This window comes from Gekko japonicus, unplaced genomic scaffold (assembly GCF_001447785.1).
Source record: "Gekko japonicus isolate JY-2015 unplaced genomic scaffold, Gekko_japonicus_V1.1 scaffold163, whole genome shotgun sequence".
NCBI lineage: Eukaryota > Metazoa > Chordata > Lepidosauria > Squamata > Gekkonidae > Gekko > Gekko japonicus.
Window position 1 is genome coordinate 413452 of NW_015161950.1, and position 16775 is coordinate 430226.

General features: G+C 41.3%; 1 protein-coding gene across 1 annotated transcript in view; it reads left to right on the top strand.

The window, feature by feature from the left end:
* THSD7A (thrombospondin type 1 domain containing 7A) overlaps window positions 1-14214 on the top strand; it is a 322475-nt gene extending 308261 nt beyond the window's left edge. The window contains exons 23-29 of the mRNA XM_015429430.1: window positions 1342-1516; window positions 4018-4191; window positions 5365-5460; window positions 9011-9093; window positions 9439-9649; window positions 10794-10881; window positions 13518-14214. Coding sequence (XP_015284916.1) covers window positions 1342-1516; window positions 4018-4191; window positions 5365-5460; window positions 9011-9093; window positions 9439-9649; window positions 10794-10881; window positions 13518-13602 — 912 coding nt within the window. The 3' untranslated portion in view covers window positions 13603-14214. The remainder of the gene's footprint in view (window positions 1-1341; window positions 1517-4017; window positions 4192-5364; window positions 5461-9010; window positions 9094-9438; window positions 9650-10793; window positions 10882-13517) is intronic.
* Window positions 14215-16775: the final 2561 nt, after the last annotated feature.

Sequence of the window (16775 nt, forward strand, 5' to 3'; positions counted from 1 at the left end):
GCAAGGTGGTTGGGGAGCTGCAAGGGATTTCTGTCCAGTCAAGTGGATTTCTCTCACCAAAACCAACGTCCATCCTAGCTTCTGAACAGGGCTGTCTCTCTGTCGCTTGCTCAGGGGCTGGTTGCCTGAGCAGTGAGTGAGGGTGGCCTGATCAGATAATGGGGCGGAAGCTTCACAGTGTGTTCATACAATGATAAACCATGCACATACACAGTCATACACATGCACTTGATTGTGGCACAGCATCCTTCCTGAGTGTTTGAGTTGTCTCATGGTTAGCAGATTAAAAGGGGGTGGGGTGGATTGAACTGAAGTCACTTCCTGCTTATGATACCAATGAAAGGGAAAAATTAGTTCCACTATAATATCTCAGTACTGAATCTTGGGAATTAACAAGAGGATGGACCCCCCCCCCCCTAGGCAAATCGTACCTGAAATGGGAAGGAACTCACTCTTTGTCCTAAACCTCAAGGCAAGAACGGCTTACCCTTGACTGAATAAAATTTATTTCAGTATTTCATACATGACAAGTAATTTTTGCTAACAGTTGTCCCTTACCAAGATCACTGTCCTTTTCTGTTAACAAAAAAACCCTGTAATTTCCAAATTATATGCATGAGTTCATGAAGATGCTCTGTACCGAATCAGAGTATTGATCTATCATGATCAGTATTGTCTACTCTGACTGGGAGAAGCTCTCAGGTTGAGCTCTTTCACACCACCTTCTACCTGACTATTTGTTGGCAATACTGGTTATTGAACTTGGGATTATCTACGTATAAAGCAGATGTTCTGCCACTGAGCCACAGACACTTCCTAGGCTCCTTATGGTAGCCTATGACAATGGCCTAACTCCAAGAGGCTAGCAACTAACAACATGTTTGGTCTTTTTTGGGGGGAAGGGATAATAACACAAGAGGCAAGACTCCTTAAGAATATAAGAAGACCCCTGCTGGAACAGACCAGTGGTCCATCTACTTCAGCATCCTGTCTCATACAGTGGCCAACTAGTTCCTTTGGAAGGACAACAGCAGGGCGTAGAGGCTGAGGCCTTCCCCTGATGTTGTCTCCTGGCTCTGGTTTAGTGCCTCTGATTGTGGAGGTTCCCCTCAGTCACCATGGCTAGTAGCCACTGATAGACTTATCCTCCATAATAGGCTTCCTTTTGCTTTAGCCATCAAGAGACCAAACCATTAAAATTTGTATTGTGGCATCTGCCTGCCTGGGGTGCCCAGCAGTAGGGAAGTTCCATTAATCTTCTGTGGAATTTTGATCATTCTTTTGAGTTAAGAACTGCCATCTTTCCTGTGTCTAATGTTTCTGGTGCTCCTCCTTTTTCAGGATGCTCAGTGTGGAGAGGGCATAAGAGTCAGAAATATTTCCTGCGTAGTCTATGATGGATCCACTGATGACATAGGCAAAATAGTGGATGAGGAATTTTGTGGGGAAATAGAGCCTGTTGTTGATGGCAATAAGAAAACGGTGCTTGAAGAAACATGCACCCTGCCTTGTCCAGGTAAGCTGATTTCTTGGCGTGACTTGTAAGCTTCTATGGAAGTCACTGTTGATTAATTTCTTTATTAAAAAGCCTTGACATTCTTTGCTCAGCTATAATTAAAGATGTTACCTTTCCATTCAACATTTCTTAAGAATTCTTAAGTCACTGCAATTTTTATTATAATACAATTAATATTGTATCTATTATAATAATATTTTACAGTGATTCCCATATTATATCACTCCCCCTGTGGATGTCCTGTGTGTGGATGCGCTGAGCATCCAGGCAGGAAGAGGGATAGGGCCAGAGTGTGTTTCTCTGCGGGGAGGGTGCCCTTGATATATGCTATGCAAGATGACTGTCTCCTTCCATTTGTCACTGTGCACCAACTGTGGTCATCATCAGGCAGCCATTTGTTGGCTATCCACCACGTAGGGTGGCCTATCTGGCATCAACCAGAGTGTGTGCCTTTTCCATCATGGTTTGGCTCTGTGGAATGGGCTCCTTGAAGAGGTGGTGGTGGGGCTCCTTAGAGATCTTCAAGAGGTGCTGTAACTCCTGTTTGTTTGCTAGGGCTTTTGAGGGGGGTTGAACGGCAAGCATCTTTACATGGGGGAGGGGAGAAAGATTCAGGGTTTGCATGTTTTGTTTTGATTTTAACGGAAAATGTTTTTACCTATTGTTATGAGCCTCCTTGAACCACAAGGAAAGGCAGGATATAAATGTTTTAGTTAATAAATAAATACAAGCCTTCATTTCAGAGGACAGCCTCCTAAAACAGGGCTGCTCATGCCTGCTGCTATGTTGCAGTCAGCACACAGATATTAGCCCTCAGCTGTGACCAGTGTTAAGAGGGGGCTGAAGTGGTCCAATGCTTCCTTTCCATCAGCCTAGGACCTAAAAGGGGAGGAAAAGGCTTTTCCTAGAGAAATAGAGATCAGGAGTGGCTAACAACAGAAAAAGGAGTGAAAATACCAGATGTCTCCCACTTTTCCTTCCCTTTCTTCTGCCCTCTAAATGATAGGGTTTTGCATGTTGTATCTATCATACAGGTATTGGTTTATGCAGAGTATTCTGAAACCTTTTTGCACATCTCCCTGCAGCTTTCCCTCTCACCCCAAGTGAAAGTCATGCAGTCCTTTAGACAGACCATTCGTGTAATTATTCTAATTCGGCATTTTCTCTTTTTAAAAATAAAATGTCAAAAGTAGTCACAGACTAGTTTCTGATACTTCTGAGCCAAATATTATGCAGATTTAATTTCACAAATAGTAATGTGGTAAGGAGTAGTCCACCTGGAGGAAAAAATGGTATAATTGTATTGTGGTGTGGCTTCCCATAACAGTTCACAGCCCCTTGATTTCCTCCTCTTCCTGGTCTCCCTTACTTCTGCTTTGGCTCTGTTTCATTTCTCCATGAGTGCCCCCAGCCAGTCATGAATCACGTATTAGATGTGATGATATAAGCAATCAGATTTAGCTATATGTTGACATCACAGATAAACAAATGAAGTTCTTTGAAGCAAGAGCGGAGCTTCTTGTATTTTTGCGCATAGTCAATAAGCACTCTAAGAAATGAAGTGTCTCAGGCTTTTGTGCTGTCCCCCCAGAATCACTGTCTGTGGGACTTTAGATTCTGATGAAATCTTTTATAAAACTCCTCCCTCAATTTTGCTGAATACCAATTTCCAATTCCAAATCCAACAAGTGTTAAAACACCTCAAGTGAGAATGTATTTCTGTTTTTTAATTAAATTAAACAAATATATTGAATTTTTGTTCACTGTTAAAATTTAGCGGTAGAGATGACCTTTGCTTGAATGATCCCACAATGCACCAAAGAGAAGACGGTGTGCCCTATGGGGGTGGGTTAATGATGCACTCTAGTTAATGTTTCCAAAGATCACTACATGCCCTCCTATTATACATACATCATTTATTCAATAATTAATTTCTTTACACAATTTCTTAATGTTGCCAAATAAAACCACTTTCATTAAGGCATCCAGTTAACATGGAGCCACTTTTATTTGTTGTCAACATAATGTAAGGCAACATGAATTTTTAATAGCCCTTTTGCTGAAATAATTAAAGCTCTAGGCTCATTTGCAAGCCTGGATGGTTTTTTAGGTTTATAGCCCCCGTATGCATGACATTATGTGCAAAGCTGACTTCCCAGCAAGCCCCTGCATTCTCTTAACATGCTTCATTTGTGTGGATGTTATTTTGTAATAACATACTTTAAGGAAAAAGTAACTTCTGTAAGTATGGAGTTTCCATGGCAGAGAAGGTCCAGATTAGCCAGAAATAGTTGATAACATTCGGATCAGAAAAACCCAAATGACATGTCTAATTTAGCTGACTATTACAACCGAATCCTACGGCTGAATGGGCTAACACAGATAGACCTTATGTCTCAAAAAACTAAGTAAGCCACAAGACATGGCTTAGGGCGGTGACATTCCATTTTAAATATTGTTTGGCACTACCAACTTCAGCAGTGCTTGTTTTTATTGGACAGGTGACTGTTATTTAAAGGAGTGGTCAGAATGGAGTCTTTGTCAGCTGACTTGTGTAAATGGTGAAGATCTTGGATTTGGGGGAATACAAGTACGATCACGAGCAGTGATGATTCAAGACTTGGAAAATCAACATCTCTGTCCAGAGCAGGCTTTGGAAACTAGGCAATGTAACGGTGAGTACGGAAACTGAAGGTAGGGAACCCCTTATAGCAGGAGAAAGGTAAGAAAAGGATGTGAGTTGACTTGATAAATGTATGGACATGCTAAGAGGAGTTGGGAGTGTCTTGTGTCAATGCTCAAGTGTACCAATCTAGGCTGCAGTCAGATGTGCAGTTTGCTCTGCTGTTGCCCAGCTTCTAATTGATCCGGGTTATTTTGTAACAGAGAATTGCGATCAGACTCCCCCATTCTATCACTCTTCAAAGCACTTTTACCCTGTCCTTGTTCGATCAGACGCAGCAGCCAGGGAGTGTTGCTGTCGGCCATTTTTTAAAAAATTTGTCCTTGGAGCATGCGCACAATTGCTGTTGGGATATGTAGTTCACTGCCATCCTCCCTCTCTAAACTCTTCAATTAACCCCTTCCCCAAAGTACAGAAATAAGCTGAACTACAGAGGCATCTTTCTTTGAAAGATTTTATAAAGAAAACAAAGTTTTGAACAGCCCCTGTGGGAGAGGGAGAGAGAGAGGTGCGAATATGCAGTTATGCACACATCGCTAACTAGTAAAAAAATGGCGGCCTGAAAACAAGAGACCAGTTAGACCTGCCTGACGGCTTGGATGTGCAACAGAGTGATCAGACATCAGGAAATCCATTTTGGAACCAGCTCAGACCAACAGGACCGTACTTTCACAGGTATCAAAGAAACACGCAGTAAATGGAGGGGCGGAATGGGATGCAGAGGACTGGGGCACGACAGACAGATGTTGCTGTCTGATCATGCATTTTAAATCCATAAAGGAATAGTAATGGCAGTGGACCCAACTGTACATCTGATCACAGCCCTAATTTCACAAGAATGGATCAAAATGCAGTTGTAAAGATATTAATTGGAACAACAGCAGCAAAAAACTTCCAGCTTCTTTTAACAGATCTGTAGCTGCACTTGAGGTGGGACTTGGGTAACATTCTCAGGCCTCTTACAACCTGTATTTTGGTATCCAGTTGTGCAGGGTGTTGAAGTAGTTTTGGTTTAATATTTGGGTCTCCGTTATTTGATTGCAGTTTCAAGATATGTGTCCAGTAACAGTTGCTTTTGTTTCCTTGAAGCATCCAATAACCTGTGTAAACAAATCAGAGAAGAAAAACGACAGTTGTACCCTTCTGATTATTGTCTTCCATTCAGGTGGCCAGTGCTATGAATACAAGTGGATGGCCAGTCCATGGAAGGGATCTTCTCGGACTGTATGGTGCCAAAGGTCAGATGGCTTAAACGTTACAGGTAATTGTTATTTTTCCTTCTTTTTCTACAGTGGATTCAGCCACAGGTGGGAAAAGTATCAGTATAAATAAAACACCACAAGTTGAATTAGCATTGGCAACCTGACAGAATTATATTGCAGTGATTATATTAAGACTTTATTCATGTTTGCTTTGTATGAAATGACATCATCCTGAAAAATGCCAGAGTTATGTTTAAGAGAGAAAAGGAAAGTGAGCTATTCAGCATAACTTTTGAAATTCAGAAACGAATATGCAAATGTCTAAGGAACAATGTACATCACTATACATCTTTAGTTTCTGATGCCATCGTCTAATTAAATTAAGGAACATTTCAAGTATGTATATAATTTATTTTGGTGCTGCTGAAAATCAGTAATCTTACAGATGTATTAGAACCAATAAGCAGGAATCTAGTATATTCTTACGATATTTTAATATATGAATTGTCGCCATGAGAGGCATTAAGAAGTTACTGAAGAGCCATTATAGGGTTATATGAGTGGAACTTTAATGCATGTTCTGTCTTGATAAAACTGTAAGTAGTGTTTAAGAGCTCTTATAGTCTCTTAAGAAGTGTTTAATGAACGTTTGTAAAATCCAAAGTTTATTAACATTGGTTACTGCAGACTAAAGTTCTTAGGAGAGCTAATTACTGTTCAAGCCAATCATAATAAGTTAGCCCCTGTTATTTTGGGTATAGCATGGACTGGTATTATTTGGGCATGTCCATGTGGTAGATTTTCTTGTAGTTATTTATTTTTATTTAGTGCTCGACCCAACCAAATTTAAGCATTTTTATGTCCCAGTTATCTAAATTGAAACAAGAAGACATGTCTACTAGTAGAATTAGTGGGATTATAATCATGTTTATCTTTGGCTGGAATATGACCATGGAGATTTATAACCTAAGGACATAAGAGCAGCTGTGCAGAATTAAACAAATGGCCCATCTCGTCCTGCATCCTGTTCCATGCTGTGGCCAGACAGCTTTTCCTGACCCTGATTTTCAGTGGATTTCCTCAAGGTATTCCACAGCATGAATAACAGTAATTACAATATACAACACAATCTCATCATCACAATTCTCAAAAAATGAGAGACAGCCTTCAAAACAGCATTGCCTATAACCCAAAAGGCTTCCTAGAAGAGGCCTTATTTCCTGCTCTTAAAACACGGAGAGGTATATATGAGAGAAGGTACTACTTAAAGTATATCAGATGCAGGCCACGCACCACTTTAGAGGTTATTATGACCAAAGCCTGGAAACCAGCCTATAATCAGCAGAAATCCTGGCGTAACTGATGAAATGTGCTCAATGCAGCTAATCCTGAATTTATGCATTTACTTCATTTATAGGCCACTTTTCTTGCCATGAAGCCACAATCCAACACAGTTCAGCATATATAAGCCAATCTAATGTTTAAGGATTTCCCCCCCCCCCTCACAAATATGGTGGAACTAGAAAATTATCTGAATAATAAAAATGAGCTTTTTGCTGTTCGTTCACATGAGCTGAGGACCATGGCCCTCGTTTGGGTTGCATCTGGGAAGTACAAAGGCATAAAATCACCATTTCACACCTATGTATTTTTGACTGGTGACTGGTCATCTCCTCTTAAGGAAGCACCAGCACTTTGACACTTAACTGCTGATGTTGGCTGTCATCAAATAATAATTGTGTGCAGTTTTTGTATTAATTATTTTAGTAAAAGCTGGCCGACATTCCTTAAAACTATTTTCAGCATCTGCAAGGTGGCAAGAGTATTGCAGTATCATCCCACAGATGTTTCACTGGTTCATTCAGAAGCTGAAGTTACCTGATGGAGGCAGATAGGTGTTTTGGCCTGACTAAATTATTCTTCTGGGTGCTGCTCTGCTCAGCAACACGCCATAACAGTGTTGAAGTATTTCTGTGCTGTCTTGAATCACGTATATTAAGCTACATTTACACTGATGTTTTCTTAGCTTGCTGTTTTTCATGTGTTTCACTTCTGTCACAACATAGTTGTTCTGAGGTCTCCTCTTATATCAAGGTGTTATTTTTGCAGATACTTTAATTCAAACCGAAACTGGTGATGAGACTGCTCTTTCCTCCTGCAGCTCCCTGGATGGCTGACAGTTTGTTACAAGGGTGTTTACAGGCATGTGCTTCTTGCACCAGGACATACAAATGTTATACTGTTTCATTTGTCAACTAGCAAAACATATTTAGACCACTTTTAACCTTTTGGTTAACGTACAGCTCTCTAACCACATTTAATATGCATCTGCTGATTCCAGGATTTCATCATCATTTCTTACCAGTACCTTGACCTTGATACTTTTGGATCCTGGGGCATGCAGGCAACGTGTATCTCTGTGATCTCAGCATGGCGCCCATTGCTGTGTTTCCTGACACCCACTTGCTTCTTCCCCAAATTAAAGAGCTGATCCTGACTATCCTCCACCTCATGGGAGCTGGAAGTGCTTAAAAAACCCCAAGAGGCATTGCCTTTGGGTCTTCAGGGAGCACCCATTCAGAAATAACAGCTATCATCGCAGGAGGTTGCTTGGCTTGAAAATTCCCAACATTTTGGTAATTGCCCCTCATGCGAGCCATGTTTGAAAAACCGTGGTCTATTGAAAATATTAATTCATTTGTGGAGATAAAATGAGGAAGCTGTGAATGCTACAAAAATAATTTGAATGACGGCAAAAAAGGATTATGATTGAAAATGATGATGAAACCTTGTGTGTACTTTAAAAAAATAACTGAAGCATTGATAATGTTGTAACCACTGAAAAGTAAGAGCAGAATGCTGGAAACGGTAACCTTTGTATTGCCAAGTAGCTTGGTTCTGTATTTACTGACCTTGGACAAATTTCTCCCCTTCTACAACTGATTTTAACAGGCTTTAGAGTGATGGCATCATAAAGGATTTTCCCAGTGGATAAATGTTTCTGCATTTGTGAGACATGCCACATTCCCCCAGCTAAGTATATTTTGAAGAGGGAAGGAAATTAAAAACATAAAAGATGGTGAAAGGGCCACTAGTACAACAAAGCCAAATTACAGACCCCCAAAAATGGTGTTTCTCAGAAACACTGAATGGCCATCTGCCTGTTCTGTCTGTGGGGCTTGTAAGTTCATTTAGTGCTCTGCGGCTTCAGATGAATGATACACATCACAGAGGGGAAAACTGTTTTCTATCATGAATCATTTTTGACAGTAGACCAGCAGAGTTAATGGTTGTCAGCATTAGGGCCATTCTGCCAAGAATACAATTACCTCTCAGAGTACAAAACCAATTATTTCCTACACTTTTTATCAGACTCAGCCAATTACCTGTTTAAGCCATTAAAATTAAATGGTATCTGGCATACCAACATTAATGAGACACAGGGTGATTCAGATAAATCCATCCGTTCCTAGAGTCTTCCTGAGAGAACCTTCAGAGAAGGAGAACATCCTCTGGTGGTATGAAATGGCACTTCCTGAGGTGGTTGCAGATTCCTTGATGACCGGCAAGGGGCAGTTGTGAAAAAATACAATCTGTTTTGTTCTGCAGGAGGCTGTTTGGTGACGAACCAACCAGATGTTGACAGGTCATGTAAGCCACCGTGCACCCAGCCCCATTCTTACTGTAGTGAGGTATGTGCTACCCTTGGTTGTAGAACTAGTCCACAAACATTTTGCTATAGCAATATTTTCATACATCCCACAGGAACAGTGACAAATGTCTTTAAAAGGTCGCCTTATGAGTAAAATTGCAGTAATGGATCACATTATTTAGCTGAGAGGCTGATAGAAAAATTATTTTGAAGTTGTTTTAAAGTTCCATTGTTCCTTATTCCACTTTGGATTAGTGAAAAACTTTACATGGATGGATGCCATGGAGGCATTCATTTGGCCTTTTTATTGTTCTGTGAGACATGATGTCTAGGATTCCAAGCTGTGTGGTTTTGCTACAGTGAGTGCATGCTTGTTCCCCTGCAGATGAGAATGTGTGCTTGTGACGAAGGATACACTGAAGTCATGTCTTCTGATGGCACACTTGAGCAATGCACTCTTATCCCAGTGGTAGTCATTCCCACAGTGGAGGACAAAAGGGGAGATGTAAAAACCAGCCGAGCAGTGAACCCCACACAGCCACCCAATACCAAATCAGGAAGAGGAAGGACTTGGTTTCTGCAGCCTTTTGGACCAGGTGAAATCTTTTAGGAATCATTAGTGCTACTAAGTACTATCGATGCACTTAGTAGGTTTTCTGTCAGTTTTACAATATTGCATGGCCAAGGTTATGCATGAAGAACTGCTCACATGTCCCTCTTCAAAAAACTCTTCTATATTAAAAGCATGCATAAGAGGTGGGGGGGTTACTCTCTTCCTGTATGTTTGAATAGTAGTTTTGTACAGCAGAGACTGAAAATGTAAAAAAAAATGGCCTGTATCTAACCATCTTCACCTAGAATAGAGTTTTTCTGAAGTTTTGTAGCCCTTTCTGGTCTCTTGAAAGATCATTCCCAGGATTGTTGGACCCACGTGGAGGAATATCCACATAGGTTGTTGAGGGGGCTGGGGTGAGGAAGGGACAAGGGAGTGAAATCAGTCCTCCCCTCTTTTCTACAAGCACAGCTGTGCTGAGGGGAGGGGATGATTTCATCCCCTTATCCCTCTTTGCTCTAGCTCCCCAACCCATATGGCTGTTCTTCCATGTGGTTCCTTTGACCCTGGTCAGTGATCTTTCCAGGGGTCAGAATGTGGTATAGGAATGGAGAGCAATGCAGGAAAACTCCTTAAGTCTTGGGTGAACTGATGGTTGGATATAAGCCAACTAAATTATTACTGCAGACAGTAATATCTATCACACTTTTATGTAGCATTTCTCCATTCTCCCTTCCTCCATTTTTACAATGAATTTGTGAGGTAGGTGATACTGAGGGAGAATGGCTTGCTAAGCATATATACTCTGTGTGTGTATTGTTTTCCACCTGGGAAGGGTATTATGCAGTATGGATGGGGCTCTCTGTTCTAACATATATGACAATTCTTTGGGTTCTAGTCACATACACAATGACTATATTTGGCCTGATGCTGATTTTTTCTTGACTGTCCTATTAAATGAAAATACCTAAGCTTGAGTTCACAGAATGAGCAGAACAGATTTTGCTGTTCACTCTCTGGCCTGTTTTGTACTAACTTGCATTTCATGCTAGTGTTGCAAACCAGTTATCCCACTCATCAGCTGAGGAATTTCAGTTATATTCCAAGAGGCACTATTGTACCCTATCATTAACTGTGACTTTCATCACTTAACTTGCAGACTAATGACTAACATTCGTTCCTTTTAGATGGGAAGCTGAAGACCTGGGTTTATGGTGTGGCTGCTGGTGCATTTGTTTTGCTCATCTTTATTGCTTCTATGATCTATCTTGCTTGGTGAGTCCTTTAATAGTTCACTGTCTTGTAGCCCACTCCGATATAGAAAGTAGTGAGTACCGAGGAAAAACCACAGATATTCATATGGTGTGGCATAAAATTAATTTTAACAGTGAGGATTTTTTTAAAAATTACTGCATCAAGCTTAAAACAATGTATGCTTGCCAGCAGTAGCTGTCTAGGATCTCAGGCAAAGATCGTCTTAACTGTCCTATCTAAATCTAATTAGCTCAAGATCTCAAGAATTGGACCTAAGGTCTTCTGCACATAAATCACCCCTGAGCTAAACCAGGCTGTGTCTGAAAATAAGAATAAAATCTACTTAACTTGCAGACTAATGACCAGGGGTCATTTAGTAGAAAAAGAGGTACAGGAGCTCATTAGCAGAACTCATTCGCATAACTTATTTGCATATGCCACACCCCCTGACATCACTGGAAGTGTGTCAGAAGGCAACACCCACTGCTCAGGCTCCACTAGACTCTTTTAGATTGCTAGCTATTGGGGGTGGGGGAACGTGCAGATCTGTCCTTGCAGCGGAGGGAGAGCTTGTACCTGAATAAAACTTGGTCTTTAAAGGTGCCACTGGACTGTTTTGGACCGGGGGGCCGGCTCTGCAACTTACCTGGCTGCTTCTTGCTCTGACTGAGGGCTGCTGGGAGCAGGGGGATGGGGCTTGTTGCATGTGCCCGCCCCCTGGGGTCTTTACTGCTGGAGCTCCGCTCCTGTGCGCTCCTGCAGGAAATGACCCCTGCTAATGACTAACATTCCTTTTAGATGGGAAGCTGAAGACCTGGGCTTATAGTGTAGCTGCTGGTGCATTTGTTTTGCTCAGCTTTGTTGTTTCTATCTTTCTTATTGTTTCTATGATCTATCTTTGTCCACAGATATGTAGGGAAAAGGGGAGGCTTCCACATCAGGCCATTACATGTTCATATGTACAGTGGACTGGAGATCAGTGAGAATACGGCCCTAACAGACAGCAGCCTGCAGGGTTGCATAAGAATGGAGGGCCTTCTTTGCATACATGGAAAGAGAGAGGCTTGTACCATACGGGTATTCAGAGGGGGTGGAGCTTAGTGCTTATTAGTACAATGCTCCCCCTCATTGAGACAGTCTTTTTGCACTCTAGTACCTAGTACAAACCATACCTTGGCATGGGCCTCGGATGGGGCCTGCTGGTGGCCTGTGATACACCCTGGATCACTTTGGAGTGCTAGCATGTCTGCCGCCTGGCAATGGCCATGTTATATGGTTGGCTTGCGCCAGGAGCTTAGTGGTTCACCCCATTTAAGGTCAGGAAAGGGATCAGGGGATCCTTTTGCCTGACATGAGTTGCAGCCCTTGCCAGTTACAGTTGATTCAAGTTGAACTGAAAGTTAAAAGAAAGCTGCCCTTTAGTTTACACCAAATAGTGTTGGTCTCTTTCTTCCGACTATGTATGCAAATAAGTTCCATCAAGGTTCACCTAAGGACAGGCACGTTGCACAGTCACACACTCTTCTTGAGCAGTGCCAGGCAAATCTGACTTGTCACTGTTGGGAGGGGACAAATAGGAATGTTTGACTCCTCTATCCAAATTTGTTGTAGAAAGAGAATTTTTCTACTTATTTTGCACTGTAATTCTTGGGGACCTGGAAGCTGAGGTTCATTGAATAAATTCTGAAAGAAATTAGCTGCCTGGGGATATCTAATGTAAACTGTAGATTAATTAATTAATTAGTTTATTTATTCGTTTGACTTCTAGCCTGCCCTCCCACTGAAGCAGCTCTTGGGCGCATGCTCGGACCCTTTAAAGGGACTTCTTGTGAGCGGAGTGGGGCTGCGGCACACAGGACTGATTTCCCCCAGCCCCACGTGTCATGGCCCCCCCCATGCTCTTAGAAAGACCCTTTGAGGGGACTTTTTGTGAGCCGAGTGTGCTCCCGCAACTGCCCCTCTCCCTCCCACCTGCTAGATTTAAAGGGCCCTCCAGCCACGTGGTCCCTGCCTATCAGCTGAAGCCCTTTAAATCAGGCAGGAGGGGAGGGAGAGGGGTGACTGGGCAGGTGGTCACCTGTGGGGGTTGGGCTTCCCCTGCTGGCCAGCTGGCCGGGGGCAGACTGAAGCCCCCAGAAGCAGGGGAACCCCTGCCCAGACCTGGGGGTTGGCAACCCTATGGGTAGGGTTGACAGCTTTTGTCCACTTAAATTTTTACTGAAATTTAACAGTATTTAACAAAATTATTGTTATTGCCAATGTTCCCTCTTAGCTGTGGAGTCTTGTGAGCAAAAATTCTACTTTGTGAGCTACTAGCATTAAAGTTGTGAGCGAGTGATTTGGCTACTGCATAACCTAGTTTGCTCTGGAGCCATCCTTCCTGAGCTGAGACAAAAATGTATGAGCTGGAGGCTAAAAAAATGTGAGCTAGCTCACACTAACTCAGCTTAGAGGGAACACTGGTTATCGCTGGAGGTAAGAGTGAATTGAAAATATTTTGGATGTTTAATAAACTTCTGGTGAAAGTTGAGGAATCATATAAATGTAGCAGCTAAGCAATATATATTTACATTTAACTCATAATTGAAATTAAAATTAAATTTAATCTGTTTAATAGCCTCTTAGATTTATGAATTTTTGCTTTCTGTTTGTTACAGCAAAAAGCCAAAGAAGCCTCAGAGAAGACAGAACAACCGTCTGAAACCTTTAACACTGGCTTATGATGGAGATGCAGACATGTAAACTATGACTTCCCATCAACCTTAGTCTCTTGAAACTGTAGTATTAAAGGCAGCATGTACATTGTGTACATTACAGAGCAGATGTTACATTGCAAGACAAAAAATAATGACTTCATAATGGCCATGGCTATTCCAAGAAACATTTGTTCTAGACCAATCAATACAGCAAACTGTGTTGGAAAATTCCTACTGTAAGCTCTGCAGCGGGAAATTTTAACGCGGCCTTCTTTGAAATTTATGAACTGGGGAGCCACTTGTGTCTCCAGCCTATGGTAGATGACTTAATAGTGACATCATCTCTGAGAGTCTTGATGCCAAAACTATCAGCTGCATTAACCTTTTGTACTCAGTAAGCATGAAGAGATCATACCAAGATGTCTAAAATGCTCTACATACAACTTGTATACTCAGTTGCCACCATATGTATTAATTTGTCAAATGATATATTGGCTACAGAGCATCGTAGTTCATAGCAACCTGTTAACTTTTAACTGAGAATTGACAACCCACTGAACAAGTTTGGCATCTTGGTAGATTCAAAACAGTTTATCTTAAGCTGTTTTTTCAAAAGGTGAGGACTTCCATGACTCTGTCCTATAACCAGTTCCAGGTACAAAAGTCTCCCTATACACAGTTATCATGGAAAGAAACATTTTCAGGTTCAATGTTTTATAGGAGGTCTGGGAATTAATATTCACATGTAATAAGTTTTTACTTTCTCTAATTCTCCAACTGTTGCCTGCAACTTTTTTGCTACATGTAAGGCAATTTTTTGCACTATATTAGTGCAGCATGATATGCACTTATTAACTAGTATTGCCATAGAAACTGCCTCTTTTCAAGAAAGGATGAGGGGGTAGGTGATGGGTCTTTTGCAAACAGCATCCAATAGACCTTTACCAATAGGTTCTCAAGTCCTGATGAGAGTGGAGCTCAGTTTCTGGACTGTGACTGGATCAGACCAGCTAATACAAGTACTGTTTATGCCATTTCTTGTAACAGCAACTGTTTTGTAGTCAATGCCATGGCAGTAATGTAAGTGTCTAGTTTCTGATTCTGTCCTACTTCTACAGAAAATAGATTTTCAAGTTGATTTCTAATTACTTTGAAGGTTCTTTATGACTAGATTTTTATATTGCTAACTTTGTAAAAAAAGAAAAGAAAAAAGTGGTCACCCTCTAATCAAGGGGGAAAATACTTGTTTAAACAATATTCCAGTGGGTTCATCAGAAAGAATGCAAGATAGGCATTTATTTCCCCCCACTAATGTTGTGTTTAATTGCTGCAGAATTTATAGCCCTTTTCTACACATATATACACATGCCTCTCATGCATCCTTACCCAGGAGTCTGACTTGACAAATGAAGACTCCAGTGCTCTTGTAAACCTTCCATTTTGAAATGTCTGCTCCATTCATTTCAATGCACAAAGCTGATTCCTAGAATTTCTTTGAATGTGAACTCCCCAAACACAGTTTAAATGCACACAAATCTTTGGATTAGGGTGATGGTATGCAAGTCTTTATAATAATTTCGGTAATACAACTACTTATAGCTGCTGAATTTTTTAGGCGTTAACCTCTTTTATCCCAGTGGGTTTTCTGTGTATTACTTCAAAGATAAAGTTTCCAGGGCATGATGCAAAATGATTCAGAGGCTGTGATCATACGTACCTGAAGCTGTGGCAGACATACGATTCCCCCACGGATTAAAGGGACGCGATCAGACAGACACATCTGTCCAGCGTCCCGGAGTCGTTGGCGGGGCGTCTTGTTGCGCCGCAGGAGCGTTGCAAAAAGCCACCGGGGAAAGGTTAGTAGTATCCGGAACTGTGGGGCAGGCAGGCGGAAGTCTGATTGTGCAAACGCACATCAGTTCGCCCTGGGGCAAACAGCCTTGCTTCCTGCCCACATTTCCTCGGTGGTGTGATCGGAGCCAGAGTTTCTTTAGTCATGACTGATATAGGCACTACTTGACCACAGATGAATAAGCAATACAACAAACTGATACTATTCTTTATAAAACAGAATTCTTAAACTTCTGTATTGGTTTCTCATGTCTCTATCAATAAGCTAAGCTATCTGTAGTTCACCCAAGTAACTCTTATTTAGAAAGCAGATTTTAACACGGCCAAAACTACACTACAACAGGGTTGTGAGACCAATGACATTGGGATCCAATGGGTCCCTTCTATTAAATAAGGAAGGACTTCTTTCTCCCGTACAAGATTCTTCACATAATGGAAAAGAATAATTAGATCTAAGCTATTGACTGCTATAGAAATAAGTGATTGCTTGAGGTGTTGTGGATTATAAATGTTGGTCATGTTGAATTTTCAGGGGAGTTCCCCACTCTCACAGCAACGATTGGACACCCCTAATGGTGTTCGTCAAGTTCCGTGATCATCTCAATTCCCACTCTTGGATCCCGGGAACACAGTATGCGTCCTGGCTACAAGAATCCTTATCAGCACTTCCTATACTGAAAACAAAAGAACAGTGTTGTATTTCTATAGCAGAATCAACCAGAAACAGGTGGAAGAAATTGGCAAGAAGTGTAGGATCTCAGTTCTGCAAGGGGGTTAGCACAAAACAGTGCTTACAACCATACTGAAACACATCTAATCAATCACAATATAGATTAATATTCCACTTTACGCATCATCCTAAGACTTTTGTTTGTATTCCATACAAGGCCAGGATATTATTTTAAAACCAGCTTTCATTCCTGGAGCACAGTATCCTGATAACCAAGAACAATGAAAGCTAAAACCTGCTAAGGAGCAAATGTTCCTAAAACAAGAATGTTTATCAAAGTTTGAGTCCAGTGGCACCTGTAAGACCATCAAAGTTTTATTCTGGGTATAAGTTTTTGTGTACATGCACACTGCTTCAGTTGTTTATGTTAGGCTGATTTCACTGAAAAGATTTTGTTGCTTACCTTATTAAACTCAGTTTAGGCTCATGTTCTTGATGTAATGTCACGTTTTGCAGATGCTGCTAGTCTAATATATATGCTACATTTTCAAAGGTAGGAGATGACAGAGCAAAAGCAATGCCTTCAACATTGTAGAGACATTTCAAGTATGACCAAATCTTGTTTACACATTCCAGTCTAGGTGTGGAGGCTGAGGTGGGCAAATTCAAGTTCAGAATTCTATCAATGAGAATAGTCT